General features: G+C 44.2%; 1 protein-coding gene across 1 annotated transcript in view; it reads left to right on the forward strand.

Annotated features, from left to right (window-relative positions):
• Positions 1 to 20,000, forward strand: part of fam189a1 (family with sequence similarity 189 member A1) — a 170,466-nt gene that overhangs the window by 111,176 nt on the left and 39,290 nt on the right. The window contains exon 3 of the mRNA XM_031558050.2: positions 9,449 to 9,559. Within this exon, the coding sequence (XP_031413910.1) occupies positions 9,449 to 9,559 (111 nt within the window). The remainder of the gene's footprint in view (positions 1 to 9,448; positions 9,560 to 20,000) is intronic.

Below are 20,000 nucleotides of genomic sequence, written 5' to 3' on the forward strand. Positions count from 1 at the left end.
TGTGTGTATTTGGACTGTTGTGTTCTGCATACATTGATAGATTTGAGCAGGAGTGTAGTCACATATGCAAGTGTGTGTATGTGTGTGTGGGGGAGGGATGGGGGTTACTGGGGGGCAAAGGTTAAGCAGTCAGACTCTGGGGTTCGTGGCTCCTCTCTGGTCCTGTAGAGGTTGAGTGACAGGTGGCATTATGTGGCATGGCACTGCCTGCTTGGCATTCATGTGGTGATCAGCGTGTAATTAACAAGGGTCTGCTGTGCTCTAATATGTGTGTGTGTGTGTGTGTGTGTGTGTGTGTGTGTGTGTGTGTGTGTGTGTGTGTGTGTGTGTGATGCCATGCTAACGAATGCCAGTCTGGATAATTACCTCTCCAGGCCAGGGGAGAAACAGACACACACACGCATACAAATACATGCTTACACACACACACACACACACACACACACACACACACACACACACACAAACACACAGATGCATACAGTACAGTCTCATAAGCACTCAAAAGCGCACATAATGTGGATACCGCTCACATTGTCCTGACATAATATCAGCAATTCAATTCAACTAATTGTATTGATATAGTGCCAATAACAATAAAAATTGAGCTAGCACTAAGGTGATGGTGGCAAGGGAAAAGAGGAAGAAACCTTGCACAGAACCCAGCTCATAATCTTTTTTGTGTTTATTTTACACAATAAAGCCTAACATCATTACATGAACAGTGTTTTAGGACTCTCTCCGTCTGTGTCACACACACACACACACTCACAGATGCAAAAACACATTAGCACACTAGACACGTGATAAACAAGGCTGTCAGCGGGCCTCTAACTGCATTTCCTACGCCTCATTGAGTCCTCTTCCCCAGTCGGCCATCCTGCTACTACCATTTAATAACATTGACTCCTCGGATTCAAATCATGACCCGCTGTTAATGCTGTAAATAATTGAATGCAAATAGACTTTGGTATTCGTCATGGGAATAATAGCATACTATTACAGATTGTATAATTATATAATATATAGCCTCTAAGTTATAATATGGCTTATTATACGGCTCTTCAGAATGTTCCAAAAAGTTCCGTTGATTTGAATGGGCCACCCCAACGTTAGCAGGTCTGTAATTTCTTGATATTCACCGCTGCGAAAAGATATTGACCGCTGTCATTGGCAAAGGGTTTTGTGCTTCTAATTCACATCTTTCATATCATTCCACAAGTAGTCCGGTCATTTACGTAACGGAAAGTCATTGTTACTTGAAGTCAGCAAGTAATGGGTTGCTATGCAACACCTGAAAATGTTAAGTTCTATTTGTGTGAAGAACCATTTTTTTCTTAGCGGAAATCACGAAACGGCAACAAAATCATTAAAAAGAGGTATTTTGGAGGAATGTCTTCTATCCTTTTGGTAGGTAACCGTATAATAAGCGGTGCACGTCTGGTTCCTGTTCGTCCCGTCGGGATTTTTTATTAGATAATGACCGCCGGACAATACATTATCCCTTACATAATAACAACAATTGATTAACACAATTTTCAAAATCAAAATACTTGTGTATTTTAAAATGTTCAGGATAAAATGAGCAACCATACATTCAATCCATAGATTCAACATAATCTATTTATAAATAATTCACTTTAAAGGCAGTGTGGATAGTCCTATTGTTTAGCATTTCAGCCCCTTACCCTCATACACCAGTGATAGGGTTTCACACTTCTGTCTCTGGAGAAGTGCATGTGAATAGATGGAGCAAATTACAGCAAATGAGTCATATTACTGACTGACACATTGAATGTATCCAATCTGTTCCCACTGTAAGTGGTAGAGTACAATGAACTCCTAGGATCTGCGCATGAAAAAGAGCGGTCTCACCTGAAGTGCTGTAAGTAGCTGTTTGAAACCCCATGATTGCAGTCATTTCCACCATGTTAGCCTCTGCCTCTCTATTGTAGGAATACCGCTAGGTCTGCTCTTAATGGGCAAGGACTCGGATGTATCGATTATCCAGTCGCCTCTCTGCCTGTCTGCCTGTAGTGCTTTTGTATGGCCATTGTACTATATGTAGAAAACATGAATATGATACCCACATATATATGAGTGTGTTTTGAGGTGGATGACAGTTTCCGCACAATGATGCCCAGATATATGTGAGTGTGTTTTCAGCGTGAGTTGCTTTGTATACAACAAATTAGTCTATTTGATGTGGGACAATATCTGTGAATAATGTGAATTCAGAGCACCAATATGAAAGACTGCAGCCATATCAGTTTTTGAACCCTGATTTCAGTCAAGCATGCGGCGCAATTGTGTTGTAGGTGCAAAGAGCTCCTACTCTCTACATTATATATTGTCATATGCTTCTTTCACATACACACATACACACACATGCATGTATGCGCAGACACACACACACACACACACACACACACACACACACACACACACACACACATACGTGCACACACACACACACACACACACACACACACACACACACACACACACGGTATTTCCACCACCTTCCAGTCCGCTCTAGTCTTTGCATTGCAGATGTTCAAAGTCACCGGTTCGCTCAAAGCTGTCCTCTAAATACACTGAAGTGCAAATTCAGCAGTCAGAGGTTTGCCTAACTTATTGCACAAACTCCCACGTATTATCTTATCTACCACCGCAAGACTGTGTGCTGTGTGTGTTTTTGACGATATGTCTTTTTCTAGGGTCTTAGAGCTCAGCCACTCAGAAAGCCTGTGTCTGGTATGTGTATCTGTGTGTGTCTGGTGTGTGTATCTGTGTGTATGTGTGTGTGTGTGTGTGTGTGTGTGTGTGTGTGTGTGTGGTGTGTGTGTGTGTGTGTGTGTGTGTGTGTCTCTAGTGTATGCTCTAAAATGTTTGGCATGCTGGAAAGCACTCAGCGTGGCCTGTAAACCATGGCATGGTATGGCACATGCAAACAGACCGCACATGGCTAAAACCACATTCCACCCGCTGCAGGAGCGCCGAATGACTAGTTGTGCTCTTCTGACTTATGCACATACATTCATAGGAGAGTCGGGTCCAAAGTGGGAGTTTTGGGCAAAATGATGGGAGAAGAGGCGCTAGGAGAGACTGATCACATATTCCGGTGTGTGCATGAAAACTGCAGGGGACAGTGCACTTCTGTTTAGCAGTGAAAAATTGCCGCAGTCTAATCCAGGTGCAGTCTAATCCAGATCGCTCGTTAGATGAAACAATTGAAACAATTCAATCAGTATTCTGACAAGTTTTGCTCATTTGTACCATTTTAAAAGCAACCTTTAGTTTTGTTTGCCTTTTTATGTTTTGCCATCGCTTTTTTTCACTTCCTCCACTTCCCTACGTGTGGATGCCTGATACTCTATTGAATCTTTGAGTGGAGTAGAATTGCTGCTTTGTATTTTCCCTCTGTTTGCTGAAACCTCATTAGCATGTATATCTATCTCCTGATCGCTAAACTTTTAATTAATGAATTCCTTTTTAATGTCAGTCTGGGGTTCCATGATTCCATTCAGTTTTGCCCGTGATTAAATGATACTGTTCAGTTGCGGGCGCCACAAATGATGATAAGAGGGCGGTGATATGCATTGATTAGGCGATCAGCGGCAGGTTTAGTATGTTTAAGTCAAATGAAAAGCCACAGTGAGTGTGTTTACATGATGGTATAATTCGAATCTTTGCTTAGTCGGACTATGCTATCTTTTGGGGCAAGTGCTATTATCCCAATATACATGGCAGTGAATACATCGAATCATTGGCCGAAAGCATGTCATATCCGATACGATAGGTGGCGCTGTTTTCATTACAACTAGTGGTGACAGCCCTTTCCGATTGACCTCTTCACCACTACCAATAACAACAACAGTTGATTGAGCATGAATCGCGTCTGTTCATCGGTCCAGAAATGCGTGTTGCCTCTTGGGTTGTTTGTTTGTTTGTTTCTGCCGGGCCGATGTGTTTATAAGTTATATTATTCAAAGGTGAAAGATAAAAGGCGAGAGAAACGCACGCACATTCACACACGCGCGCAAATAATGGGTTACAGCCTAAACGCATTGCCCTTCTGCCAGTTGCATCAAATTGTTTTAGTACTTCTTCGCTGTCGATTTCCAAATCTGTGTGAATATTCATGAGAGCAAGTCCAGTCAGTCTTTTCGTAGATAGATACAAGACCTTCAGGACGCAATGAATGTTTGGGTAGAAATTGGCCGAACTTTCCAGGGCTTGATAAAGTTCACTGCGTAACTCATTTAGCTGTTTCCAGCTCTGTATCTGCATCGTCAACGCTGGGCATTAGTTGTCTGTACTCCGATTTTATAGTTTCCCCATTGTAATAAATATGCGTTCATGATATATTTTTTTTTCTTCTCGCGTAGCAGAAGGTACGCACAGTGCGTACGGCTGCATGCGCCACTGGAACTCTGTGCAATTAATACAATACATAATAGGCTAATTGATACAATATCTCCTCGTTTGAGTGTGGTTGTTTGAGTGCAATGGGAGTGTATGATCGATGTTGTCTATAAAGGTATTTAGGTAAAGGTATTCACGGGAAAATATCTCGATCCACCTGTCACGTCTCTGTCTTTAGAGGGCAGCGCCAAATAACCGAACAAAACTCAACTCACGCTTGCCTCACGGGCACAATACCAAATTTCATCATATTTGATAGAATGAAGGACAAATTAGTTGTGAATAGTATCACCGAGTTTGATAGGTATTGGTCAGGTAATAGCCGAGTGACAGCTGATTTGCTTTCTGATTTGACAGTACTTATTCGTGGTTTTTTTCAGCGCCACATAACTGAACAAAACTAAACTCACGGGTGCCTCGCGGGCACAATACCAAATTTCATCATATTTGATAAAATGAAGGACAAATTAGTTGTGAATAGTATCACCGAGTTTGACAGGTATTGGTCAGGGGAGACGGCCCAGTGTTCCAAAATCCCGATATTCCGAAATCTCAATATTCCGAAAAATAGTCCCCCTGGCAAAATTTAGAAATATTTTAAGTGGCACAAAACACACACAGCATTTCGTTTGCACAGCAGAGCGGAGACGCTCACCGGGCTATCACGCATATAACTTTTCCTAGGCAATATTTGTTAACTTAGCCTACTCTGGTTTTGAATATGGGGTAGGCTACCACTCATGCGAAGGAAATCACCGGCAGATTGTCGCAGGACATTACGCAGATCTTGTCAAGCACTGACAAAGCATGCATGCGTTGGCAATCATAAAAATATTTTTGTATCATCGCGATGCAAATGCATGTGTGTATAATAATATTCTGAATTCAAGTTAATGCTTGTGAAATAAAGGCATTTATATGTTTATGATTGTGTGATTCATTGGGATGTGCATGTGGGCTATAGTGGTTCACGTTGATGTACTCACAATTTCGGAACAGCGGGCTGTCGGAAAAATGGGCTTTCGGAACATTGCCATGGAACCTTGGTCAGGTAATAGCCGAGTGACAGCTGATTTGACAGTACTGCTGTTGTTTTAAGCAAATAAAATGTGAAACGTCCTTATACGTGTTTAAGGAGGGGTTGTAAAGGTGCTCATATCTTCCGACCTCTTCTGTTATGTTTGTTCATAATCAACAAGAATAAGCTTGTGAGACAGTCTGCAGGATATTCATAAAAAAACGTGTCATTAGTATGAACAGTTGAGACAACTTATCCCTCTTTCGTCTTCCGGGTCACGACCTGGCAGGGAGAGAGGGAGCATGTGCAAAGACGCAAAGTCCAGTTCCTTATCCAATTCACCGTTACATGCCGCAATAGTCGAACTATCAACTGGATCGGATCGAGTTATCCAGGGGTGTTAGTCCGACTATGTGCGGTCCGACTACGATCCGACTAAGGTGCTTACATGAAACGGATAATGCGATTTCAGTCCGACTAAGGCAGTTATTCGAATCCATGTAACCACAGTCAGTGAGCACTATCTGCAGACTGGGCTGCGCTCTCTAAAGTCCATATGCCCCTCAGTCTTATCTAACTCATCTGTTTACCTGCCTACCTCACTCCCTCTCCCCCTCTCCCTCTCCCTCTCTCTCTCTCTCTCTCTCTCTCTCTCTCTCTCTCTCTCTCTCTCCCCCCTCTATCTCTATCTCTATCTCTCTCTCTATATCCCTACCTCTCTCTCTATTTCTCTCTCTCTCTATCGCTCTCTCTCTCTCTCTCTTTCTCCATCCCACTCTGTCCTCTATATGACCTCCTTAATGCCCATGATTTCCTTTTCACACACAGACACACTCCCATTTCACTCCGCCTATCTCTCACTCTTATCCATTTCCCTATCTCTCTCTCTCTCTCTCTCTCTCTCTCTCTCTCTCTTCTCTATTTCTCTCTCTCTCTTATCCATTTTCCTATCTCTCTCTCTCTTATACATTTCCCTCTCTCTCTCTCTCACTCTCTTCTCAATGTATCTCTCTCTCTCTCTCACTCTCTTCTCAATTTCTCTCACTTTATCTCTTTTCTGTCTGACCCTTTTTCGTCTATTTTTCTCTACTGGTCTCAGTTGCTTTTTTGGTCTTCTTTCTTCACATAGTTTGTGTCAGTCTGCTCTCTTTCATCTGCTTCTCTCTGCTTCTGTGTTCTGTGTGTGTGTGTGTGTGTGTGTGTGTCTGTGTCTGTGTGTCTGAGGGGGTTAATGTCCCATCGTAGGCGGACTCTCAGTAGTAAATCAGGCAGCTGTGGATGAAGGTGAATACACACACACACACACACACACACACACACACACACACACACACACACACACACACACACACACTGATATACAGCAGGCTGGCCCTGCCTACTAATCCAGCTGGCCGGAGTGTGACAGCTTTAGGTCCATTCTATTACACTGTGGCTCTGATTTAGGGGGGCTCCAGTGTTCCTGTATTACCCCCCGCAGGATTGATATCCCAGACCTGTCAGCAGTGAAATAAAGAGGATTGAATTTAACAGGGAGCGAGAGAGGACCGGAAGGAGGGAGAGAGGGAGGCCTGGGGAGAAGAACAAGGAAGGGGAACAGAAGAGAGGAACACAGGGACAAGAACGAGGGAGGGAGGGGAACAGAAGAGAGAAACACAGGGAGAAGAACGAGGGAGGGGAACAGAAGAGAGGAACACAGGGAGAAGAACGAGGGAGGGGAACAGAAGAGAGAAACACAGGGACAAGAACGAGGGAGGGGAACAGAAGAGAGAAACACAGGGACAAGAACGAGGGAGGGGAACAGAAGAGAGGAACACAGGGACAAGAACGAGGGAGGGGAACAGAAGAGAGGAACACAGGGACAAGAACGAGGGAGGGAGGGGAACAGAAGAGAGGAACACAGGGATACTGAACTTGAATTTCAACAAACCATCTGTAAAGTCTCTGTAGGAAGACTATCCAAATGAAGTGCTACTGAATAGGGAAACGAGGGACAGAGACACAGTAGAGGAACGCAAGAGATGAACGAGGGACAGAGACACAGGAGAGGAACGCAAGAGATGAACGAGGGAGAGGAGGACAGTTGAAGATGGAGGGAGTCAAGTGGGGGAGAGAAACACCAGAGCAGAGCGAGTGAGTAGAACATGTGAGAGGGAGGAGGAGCGCAGAAGAGGGAGGAGGAGCGCAGAAGAGGGAGGGGGAAAAGAACAGGGGGGGGGGGAAGACCCAGGCAGAGGGAGGCAGGGAAGGAACATGGTGGTGGAACGACGGGAGAGGACCCGGGATGATGGAGGAACCCGGGAACAGGAGTGCGTGGAGAAGCCTGGGAGAAGACCAAGGAGAAGGGGAGGGGGTGCGGGAGTAGGAGGGGATCGTAGTTGGGAAGAGGCGCGGGAGTAGGAGAGGGGTGAAGGAGGCACAGGAGTAGTAGAGGGGTGTAAGTAACAGCAGGAAAGAAACAGGAGAGATCCATCAGAGGTGAACAGATGCCAGACAGGGTGTGTGAGAGTGGCAGAGGGACCACAGGAGCACTGCTGCCTCTCAATGGATGGTCATGAGTCCATGGTGGAGGTTGCACTCCGATTTCTGTTCCAAAAACAGGGAAGGGAGAAATATGAGGAGCGAGAGAGAGTGGAAAATACTGGAGCACTAGGAATGTAGGAACGTGTGTAGGAAGGAGAGGGAGGCTGTCAGGTATATCACTGAGAGTGACAGAAGAGTCTCGCTGGGAACAGTAAAAGCTAGAATATTAGGTAAGAGTGTGAGGACGATTAGGGGATGGAATTCTTGGTGTGTGTGTGTGTTTGTGAGTGTGTGTCTGTGTGTGTGTGTGTGTGTGTGTGTGTGTGTGTGTGTGTGTGTGTGTGTGTGTGTGTGTGTGTGTGTGTGTGTGTGTGTGTTTGTGTGTGTGTGTGTGGTGTGTGTGTGAGAGAGAGAGGAAGATGATGGAGAGTGTACGAAGAAGGACTAGACTGGAATATCAGTGCTTTGACAACCATGAAATGGACTTTTCATGAACAAACAAAAGGCCTGTTTATCATTATACTGAGAATAAACGTCCCCATGCTGACTTTATGGGCTCCTAAAAGATAGTTATGGCTTCAGTGGTTTGGCCCGTGAGATATTTGCTGAGTAAAGTGCAAAGTTAGTTTGTGGCCATTTTGTGTTTGACACTCTGAGTTTATGTGTTGTATTTGTTCCGCACCCTTAGGTTTGATGCGCACAGCTTTTCAAGATTTCATATGACCACCTTTACGTTCGCATTGCAAGCCATATTAATTCTTAAATTACTAGCATTACTGGAAAGAGGAGCTGAGTTCTAACATTCACCCAGGATCCTTTGCAAAGGTCAAATGTTAAATGATTTTTTTCTGTTATTGATGGTTGCAGTCATTTAGGGTCGATGTTTTTCTCTCTGGGTTTTATCCTCCCTCTGTGCTTTGGGGAGGAACTTTCTGCTTCTCAACTTCGTTCTTATTCATACATTTATTCAGCTTTGTGTTAGCTGTGATGAGAGTGTATGTGAGAATATATGTGATGAGAGGTGTGTGTGTGTGTGTGTGTGTGTGTGTGTGTGTGTGTGTGTGTGTGTGTGTGTGTGTGTGTGTGTGTGTGTGTGTGTGTGTGTGTGTGTGTGTGTGTGTGTGTGTGTGTGTGTGTGTGTATGTGTGTGTGACCTTGAGAGAGCTGTGTGTTATCAGTTAAGTGTAGGATGTGCTTTTCAGTGGTTAATGCTAAACGTGCTATGAATATGATTTGCTCTGTCAAAATGCTGACAAACCCTTTTGTCTCTCCCATTTCTCTCTGTCCAATTCTCTCTCTGTCTCTCCATCTTTCCTTCTTTCACACACACTCACTCTCTCTCTCTCACACTCTCTCTCTCCATATCTCTCTCTCTCTCTCTCTCTCTCTCCATGTCTCTCTCTCTCTCTCACTCACACACACTCTCTCTCTCTCCATCTCTCTCTCTCTCACACACACATTACCCTTTCATACACACAGATTACCTTCTTCATGCTGCTGTCGGCAGTGTGTGTGATGCTGAATCTGGCCGGCTCCATCCTGTCCTGTCAGAACGCTCAGCTGGTCAACTCACTTGAGGACTGTCAGCTGGTGAGTCTTACACACACACACACACACACACACACACACACACACACACACACACACACACACACACACACACACACACCCATCTCTCTCTCACTCGCTCTCTCTGTGGAATAAAATAAAAGTCATAAAGAACAAAATAAAATAAAAATAAAACCACGGGTTGTGTCCTTTAGCGGTCTGTTCCCTCGTCACGTCACACTGTTCCAAACCTTTCCCAGACTTCTCTTCTGCTGGTATCACATATAACCTTTCCCAGACTTCTCTTCTGCTGGTATCACATATAACCTTTCCCAGACTTCACCGTCCTTCAAACACCACTCTATTCTAAAGAAAGCACCACAAACTCCCTTCAGTGGTCTGGCCTGCTCGGAGTACTGCCAGAGAAACTGGTATTTGAGTCCTGGTTGGAATTTGGACTGTGGCGGTTTGACACAGAGGAGTTCATGAATAGTCCTGCTTACTGTGACTTGCCGCCTCAGAGGCTTAAGGCCTGCAGCTTAGGCGAAGGTTCTACCAGGAAGACTCGTAGTCCATTAATTTACTAGTTCTAATCAATAGGCGGCTTACCCTTGTCTTACTATATTCCAGAGACTGTTATCCTTATGTTTGGTCCATTATCTTTTTGGCTGTATATCCTACTTAGGATTACATTCTGTCCCTGCCTCCCGAGTCTTTCTGGCAGAACTACAATATCCAGCAGACCTTTAGGAAACTTGTACTAATGGAGATGGTGTCCCTGAGTTCCCCACACCACTGGAGTTTCACAAGGGGATGACAGGAGTCACAGGCCCCCTTTAGCAGGCTCTCTCTCATCTTTCACAGACACACACACACACACACACACACACACACACACACACACACACACACACACACACACACACACACACATATGGACATTGTTCTGTCTTGGTAATAATTGTATCACTCCAGAATAAGACCATACAGAGTCAGAGTTGGATTCATTGTGTCTTCACTCGCTTGCATACAACACAGTATACATACATTTCCCCTGATGCAATGCAGGGTTTTACTACGGGTGTCAGCGAGGAATATAATACCATGATACATAACAACTCACACAGACATACACACTCACATATAGACACTCATAAAGACACTCACACCGACACACACACGCACACACGGGGACATACAGACAAATACATACAAAATGTTGACCTCCTGGCAACCTACATACATGCATAAACATATGAACATCCATCCAGCACCCATATCCCCACACACATGCGCAAACACTCACACAGACACTGGCAGACAGAAGCACACACACACACACACACACACACGCACACACACACAAACACAAACACACACACACAAATACATAAATGTGTCCACCCCCTGCCTGATCATGCTCTTAATCAGGCAACCATAACACCCTCGCCACATACCCCCCACACACACACACATTACAAAAACATACACCCTACACAAACACACACACACTCTTCAGTGTAGTTAAAATAAATAAGAGCACCACACACTGCGTGTCCTTTAGTAACAGAGTGCTTGTCTGTTTGCCGTCAGTCTGTCTGATTACCCACTGGAGCATTCACATTAATTATGACACACACACACACACACACACACACACACACACACACACCCCCCCACACACACATTAATTATGAAGAAAAACATCCACCCTCTGTCTGCCTTCACTAACGCAGTCATGATACCCAATAATACATGCTCTCTCACACACACACACACACTCACACATACACCTAACGACGTCTCACACACACCACCACATGTGCGGTGTGGTAGTGCTGTGTCTGTGAGAAAACACCTCACACACCCACACGTACCTTATCACACACCTATTTTTTTTATGACATCTTATAGTCAACCCACTAGGTAGAGCAGTAGCCATATAATAGACCCTTGGAGTGAACAACCTTTCACTTTACTCTAAACTAACCCTGAGAGTAGCCCAACCCTAACTACCCCTGAGAGTAACCCAATCCTAACTACCCCTGAGAGTAACCCAACCCTAACTACCCCTGAGAGTAACCCAACCCTAACTACCCCTGAGGGTAACCCAACCCTAACTAACCCCAGATCTAGCTGTATTCCTCATAGTAAACTGATGGCTTTATGATCGTTTATGATGGCCCATCAAAATGACATGGCATGTCTGGATTAGGAGCCCCGGTCACATAGGAATGGCACTGAGGAGCTTGTAGAGGCGTATTCAGTGTGCTGGGCCCAGTGGGTTTCGAGCTGTGCCGTATGCAATCCTCACACTCTGATACCCGTAGAGGCGTGCTAGCGTCAGACGCTACGTGATTACGGGATTACGTGAGGGGCAGCATACTCTGAGGCTCCACGATTCACTTGGAAGTCCCTGTGCTGGTCTCTCGCTCACAGACACACACACACACACTCACACACACACACACACACACACACACACACACACACACACACACACACGGTCAGTCAGACTGTCAGATGGCCTGAAGAACTACACTTTTCCTTTTTGGGGGTACGGTGAGGACACACAGGCTCCAAGTGTATTGATAGCGGTCTGGATTTATGTGACAAAAAGAAATATGACCATAATTTCAGGAATTTAGCTTCAGGCAAACAGGATCATTGCACTACAGTAGGATTTAGGTGTGAATAACGCTGTGAGTGTGTGTGTGTGTGTCTGAGTGTGTCTCTGAGTGTGTGTCTCTGAGTGTGTGTGTCTGAGTGTGTGTGTCTCAGTGTGCTATCCATTGTGCAAATGAATGGCTCTGAATAAAGGGGATTATCAAAGTTGCATAGACAGCACCAGAGCTCCCCGGTCCATTGTGTTCTGGCTTATCAGAGAGTCAAGAGACGGCCCAAACTCTGCAGGGAGCTCAGTGCGGTTCCACCATCCAGAACCGGGCTCTCGCTTAGGCCTTGTCTCAGCCAAGCTCAGTCCATATCGGTACTGGCTATCATGGGTGTGTGTGTGTGTGTGCTTGTGTGAGTGTGTCTGATGACTGAGTGACTAATCAGATTGACTTAGGCTGATTCTCTCACAAAGACCAGCTCACTGAGCTCCACTGTGGAAGGGGCGGTTATTAAACACACACACACACATACACACACACACACACACACACACACACACAAACACACACCAGCTTTCATGGGCAGACAGGCACACATACTCACTGACCCAGTCACTTTTACAGATACACATACACACACACGCGCGCACGCCCACACAAACACACACGCACACATATGCACTTAAGGGGGAAAGTATATGGAGTTAGAATAGTTCAAATTCACAAATGAACGTGGATTTACAAGCCGCTCACCATTTATGAACATCCCTGCATTTATTTGTGGATTTTGGAAACTGTCCAGATGCAACTTGATTCACAAATGCATTTTTTGCAGCCTATCATATGTCAATCACATGAGCGTACATTCGAGGGTTTGACTGAATGTGACCACATTGAAAAAAATGCATTTGTGAATCAAATTGTGTCAGGAAATTGACAAAAATCCACAAATGTAGTGGCGATCGGTTTGTAAATTTACATTAGTCTGTACATAACCTTTTTGAATTTTGAAACTAATGGTAGAAGTTTAGTTTTGCAGACACAGTCTGAGCATGGTCTGTGCATGGTGCAGATGATGCAAGTCATCATCATTAGCACAGTTCGTACGGAGCGGCCACGCAGCACCAACATTTAGCGTCCGACGGACTTGTGCTCTGGCTCAGAGTTAAGAGAAAACAACTGTCTATTTATGCTATTTATTCATTGAGCAGACGCTTTTATGCAAAGTGTCTTACAGTACAGATGCACTTGTTTGCTCACTGGGAATAAATCTAGGGGAGACCCACTGTTAAAATGAGAGTTTAGTTTATTTCATGCTTCAGCGAATCATAGCTGATTAGATTACCAGCAACGACATTTTAGGCAGCTATTGCTATTTAGATAGAGGAGTTATGAAGAAAATCAAGTATACTTTGGAGACATCCATTCACACGTCCATGTCCGGATTAGCACAAAGCCATGTCAGCAGAACTATACTTCCGCCCTTACATACATACATAAGTACGCAGACACTTACACACATACATTTAAATGCACACTCTAACGCTAAATGCACATAAACGAATATAATGTATCTTCAGTTTGCTACGTAAAAGATGCTTCGTTTACTGATGCAGTATAATTCGGGTGCATCTCCTTGAATAAATGTGACCTCATGATTATTCACTCTGGCTCCTCATGCTTTTATCCCCATCATTTAAGTGGAATACTTTTGATTTTATGTGCCTGTAAATGCAATTAGATGCTCGGAATGCGTTCTGGTCGGCCGCAGTAAACAACATCACTTTTATTGCTAAGTCGGTTTCCACATCATAAGCTCCTGGCTGAGACTGTGGGCATGCTCGGGTCATCAGTCATGCTCTCCTGAAGCTTTTGGTGTGGCCTTGCTGAGTGTGTCACAGTCCGTCGCACCAGGAAGCAAATCACCGGCCACCATCAGCAGAAATGCTGCTGCAGAGGCGGAGTCTGACCTTGGAGAGGACTGTGCTCCTGGTCTGGGTGTGTGCGTGAGGGAGGGGAGGCAACAGGAGGAGGAGGTGATGTGGACGGTTAAGGGAGGAGAGATGGGGATGGGGATGGGTAGAAGAGGAGCAGCAGAAGAGAAGAGAGAAATGAGAAGATGAGAAGAGAGGGGAAGAAAGGATGGATAGGGAGTTAAGAAAGGTAGATGAAAGGAGGAAGTGGATTAAAGTGGATGAATGAAAGATAGAGAAGGAGAGGAGAAGAAAGGATGAATAGGGAGGAAAGGAAGATAGATGAAAAGAGGAATGGAAATGGAAGATAGAGAAGGAAATGAGAAGCTCAGAGATTTGTATGACGGAGGAGGAGAAGAAATAGGAAAAGAAAGAGAGAAGAGAAAAGAAGAGAAGATACAGGATAAATACAGAGGAGTGGGAAAGGAGGAAGGAAGGAGGATGCACCCATCGCCCTTGGCAGCACCAGCTGTTTTTGGCTCGGTTGCCCGCAGCGGCAGTTGGTTTAACCACCTCCTCCTTAGTCATGACCAGGACCACGGCGTGACAAAGAAGTCTGAGTAGCCGCGGGAACCCCCACTCCAAAACACACAGGCCGCACTCCTCCTCTCTTTCCTTCCTTATTTTTCTTCTTCCTTTTTTTCTCTCTCTTCCTCTGTTCTTCCTTTTTATCCCCATGGAGAGGAGTGGTGCAGGAGAGGGATAAAAACAGAGAAAGGATGAGAGCACAGGGGGGGATTGAAGGAAGGAAGGAGTGAAAAAGAGGAGAGGAGAGAGGAAAGAGAGAGCAGGTGAAAGCATACAGGAGAGATGAGAAGAGAGACCTATAGAGAGGAAGAGTGTTACAGGCCAGATGCGTGTGTGTGTGTGTGTGTGTGTGTGTGTGTGCGTGTGCGTGTGCGTGTGTAAGAGAGACACAGAGAGAGATACAGAGAGGGAGAGAGATTAATAATCAATAATCTGTTAAACAGTGCTTCACACTGTCAAATACAGTTTTTAGCCCTTTAAATTGAGAAGAGAGAATTGGTTTGAACACGTAGAGGCAGTGTTAAAGGTAGGGGATCGTGAGCCGGTTAGAGCAAGGTGGAAACTCAAAGGAGGACTCAGGAGGTTAAAGTTGTTGAAGAAGATGGGGTTTTTATTTCCCAAATAAGGCACATAAGGCGGTAAAACAATGAAAATACTAAATAAATAAATAATACAACTTTGCAATAATGACAAATACAGTAAATGGGCATAATAGCCACAAACAAATAAGCACAATTAGCAGTCCACTAAACAATTAAAAGGACCACCTTAACTAGTCCATGTGAGAGCTCCTAAGACTTACGTCTTGTTATACGGCAACTCTCCCGAAGCAAAGAACAGGCAAGTTTAAATAGCCTAGACACTAGCCTACAATTGGCTCATGCCACTAATGAATTGCAGGTGTGTCATAGGCAGGCACCAACACCTTTGGCTCGCAGCAGCCATACTTAAACACACACACACACACACACACACACACACACACACACACACACACACACACAGGCACCAACACCTTTGGCTCACAGCAGCCATACTTAAACAAGGTCCCATACAGCTGGGAAAAACGGACTACTCTGAAACGTAATAACCAGGCTCGGTGACGGCATAGCCCACACATAATAAATCAGCCAAAACATTCTAAATAACTCGGGTTAACTCGGAAGTTATATGGCATTTTAAAACTCGCACACAAGTGAAACATATAAACAACTGAACAAAGACACGAACATCAAACATCTAACACACACATAAGAAAAACACTTGCACCCTGATCATTAATGAAGGCAGCGCAATGCTGACATGGCGGTCACTCATGTGCACCGTCACAGGCAGATTGACATATAAAGGTGTGTTAATTGTAGGCTCTTTCCTACCATTTAAGGCTCAATAATAACTCAATGTGAACATGGGCAGCACAGTATAAACCCCTGGCTCTGTGCACATATGCTGTACTGAACACATTTCAGCTTTCTGAGTTTCACACACACACACTCTCTCTCACTCACACACACACACACACACACACACACACACACACACACACAAGCAGTTTAACAAAGCATTGTGTCATGCTCGTAACGTTAATGAGGCTGTTATTAAGTGGAGCTCCCATTAAAAGCACGATAGGGCGAGATGAAGAGTTTTTATAGATCTTATTAATTCTGGCCTGTAAAAAAAATCACAATTGCTTCATTTTAATATGCAGCCCACACCAATACTGGGTAACATCCTAATACTGTATTACATTTTATATTACCGATTACGAAGGCAAATATGACGTCATTTGACGTTAAATGTTGTTTTAGTTCTCCAGGCAGTGTGTGGTGTTTGTTTTGTGTGTGTTGTTTGTTTTGTGTGTGTTGTTTGTTTTGTGTGTGGTATTTGTTTTGTGTGTGTTGTTTGTTTTGTGTGTGGTATTTGTTTTGTGTGTGTTGTTTGTTTTGTGTGTGTTGTTTGTATTGTGTGTGGTGTTTGTTTTGTGTGTGTTGTTTGTTTTGTGTGTGTTGTTTTTCCACCTGCCTGTCTGTAGTCGCATTGTGACAACTTTTGCACCCCAGAGAAGGCGGCCATCTGTGGAAACCTTCACACAATCCTGCAGCTCTACTCTAACTGCCAAAAGCGTGGAAAGCGTGGAAAGTGGCAAGACAGTACAGTGGCTCATTTTGGCTCAAACAAGCGAAAAAAACAGTGACCTCAAAAACTCACAGCCGTCACATCAAAGCTCCATCAGGACATTTCCTATTTGGCCATTCCATAGTTGTGTCACCTTGACAAATTTATGGAAATCTTGCAATAAAAATGCACAGAAAATCTTTTACCGTTTTGCTAAAACGGTTGAGATTTGGATGTCCACAATGTATTTAAGCCTGAGGTCGAATAGAGGACTCGTGGAAATCTAACCAAGCATTTCTGTCTTTTTCTCAGTCGCTTTAATACATTTTTCAGATCAGAATTGAAATGTTTAAAACTACTCGTTCAACCTCCACATCATCTCATCATCTTTTGCACATAATAACAGCAGTTTCTCATTCTTTTGACCAAAACTGCAAATGCTTTGGCACAGTCATGAAAAATGAGTCTGCCTTATTGTCTGCAGTTGCCTACATTATCAATCTCATGTCATGGTGATCAAAATGTGATATGCAGGTTCTCCATTGAATGTTCTCATCTAGGCATCCATTCATTGTGTAAGTCATGAAATGCAAAATGGTTAAACCACTCATCATTGTTTCAGTGACATTTTCTTTTGAACATCTGCTAATTGTGTTGATTACTTGTCTTTAGAACCTTGATGGTTTAGTTTTGATGATAAGGCTTGATTCGATACGTCCAAATGCAGGCCATGTGTCTAAACTGTCATGGGTCAGTGAGCCAGAGGGGACGTGCCAGGCTAGCCTGAGGGAAACAAACCTGTGACAGTATGGGCCACTATGTCACAAAACAAGGTGTTCAGTCTTGTTTTCACCATTGGGCTTAACAGCACACAACATCCTACCCTCCTGAGAGTGTGAGAGGTGTTGTAAGGACCAGCATGCCAAATCACAGGATAGAGTCATCTTGGTCAATGACAACTTTTGCACCATAAACACCCTATGGGAATGGTTTTGTTACCTCAATGATGATTACTGTTAGTTCCATGTATTCTTTTCTTCATTGCAATACAGAGGTTCTTTTTTTAATTAAGGTGAACAGTCTACGGTCATCAGTTTTGTGATTTGTATATTGTAAAATGACGTGTGGCAGTGATTGACAGTTACATTTAAATTTGGAAATAAGAAAACACTTCTAGGGTTCACTATTACATTGATAACATGACTAAGCATTCTCACTGTCTTGATGGCATAAGGACTTTCCACTCTGATGGCTGTGACGTGTTCAGTGACATAAATGTTTACTTTTGAGACTTGAACTAAGGATTTTTCAGCCAGTTACAGGCTTTTGCAGGTCTTCGATTGTGGGGTGCTGTTTGTACAAATTGTTTCAAGAAATGCACTTACTGTTTTGAAAATGTTACGGATGATTCGAGGAAATGCACCAAAGCGACGGATAAAAACTGTAATATAACCTAGTAATATGTGCCTCTGAATAAGCTTAGCAGAGTGTGTGGAGTGTGTACACGAGTATCCATTTAGCAGGTACTGGACCAGACCTCCCACCAACCCACATTTTGCAGAATGACGATATTGAAAAGGGAGGATAACATCTTTGGTTGCCATGGAAACAGTTATAGGACAGGACTATATCTGTCCATATTTAGCAGGGATTGACGGAGATTACTGTGTGTGTGTGTTTGTGTGCCCATGTGTTTATGTGTGTGTGTGTGTGTGTGTGTGTGTGTGTGTGTAGTGTGTCTGTATGTTGCCTTCTCAGTACTCTATGCTGTGAGCCAACCTGAACTCATCTTTGACATGCTTTTGGGCCCCCTGAGTTTTTCTGAAGCAAAAATCCTTTCTACCCTCCTCACAGTCTCTCTATCTCTTTCTCTCCTTCTCTCTGGCCGTTCTATTGTTCTTTCTCTCTCCCTCTACCTCCCTACATCCCATTCTGTGTATCTGTGCCATCCCCCTTCCTTTATATTCTTACTGTTTTCCCTTCATTTACTCCCTATCTATCTCCCCTAACTCCTTCACTCCTTTATCTCTCCCTCCCCTCTCTCTCTCTTTCTCTCTCTCTCTCTCTCTCACACAAACACACACACACACACACACACATATAAAGAGGGAGAGGGAGAGAGAAAAGATGGGCATAGATGCCAACATGGTACCTGGCACACGATGGCATAGGCTGGACACCCACCACAGGTCTGTGCCCAATGCCAACGCCACTGCAGCTGTCAGACAGATTAACATGTTAGGGTAACTACCCTACTCTCCCCCACGCACAGACACACGCACACACACACACGTACACACATGCACATGCACACGCACACGCACACACACACGTTTTGTCTGAATTTCTTTGTCTTTTTCTTTCTTCTCCATCCCCCTACCCTCACTTGTTCTCTCTCTCACACACACACACACACACACACACACACACACACACACACACACACACACACACACACACACACCTCCTCAGAGACAGGGAGCCTTGTATGACTGCAGTATTATTGGACTACTTTCCCTCCATGTTATTAACCCCGCCACTGAGGTTCGTGTCCTGCTTTCAAATAATCTGGATCAAACAATACCACCTTGACTCAGGCATTGTCTTTCACATACACAGACACACACACACACACACACTCACACACACACAGAGAGAGAGAGTTTCACAGTTCCACGCCTGATTCACGGTGGTATCTGTGACCTAGATTTTGTCATGTTTTGACACACAGAGAAACAAATACAATAAATCAGAGGCATTGAAAGAAATGCATTCATACATTTAAATCTTAAATCACACACACACATTTCACTGAAAGTGGCAATGCCTCACCTCGATGCTGTGTTGACGTTGGAGTGCTGTGGGGACTTTATTATGAGTCAATATCACAGATAAATCCTAGAGGAGAGTCAGATAATGAGTACACACACACACACACACACACACACACACACACACAGAGTCTGTCTCTGCATGTGTGTGTCTGTGTGTCTCTGTTTCTCTCACACAATTACACGCATACAGAGTTGCACACACAAAGTCACACACACACACACACACACACACAGACACACACTCATACACACACACAATCTGTCTCTGCATGTGTGTGTTTGTGTGTGTCTGTTTCACTCACACAATTAGACGCATACAGAGTTGTACACACAAAGTCTCACACACATACACACACACACACACACACACACACACACACACACACACACACACACACACTCACACTCACACACTCAC

This window comes from Clupea harengus, chromosome 20 (genome assembly GCF_900700415.2).
Source record: "Clupea harengus chromosome 20, Ch_v2.0.2, whole genome shotgun sequence".
Lineage (NCBI taxonomy): Eukaryota > Metazoa > Chordata > Actinopteri > Clupeiformes > Clupeidae > Clupea > Clupea harengus.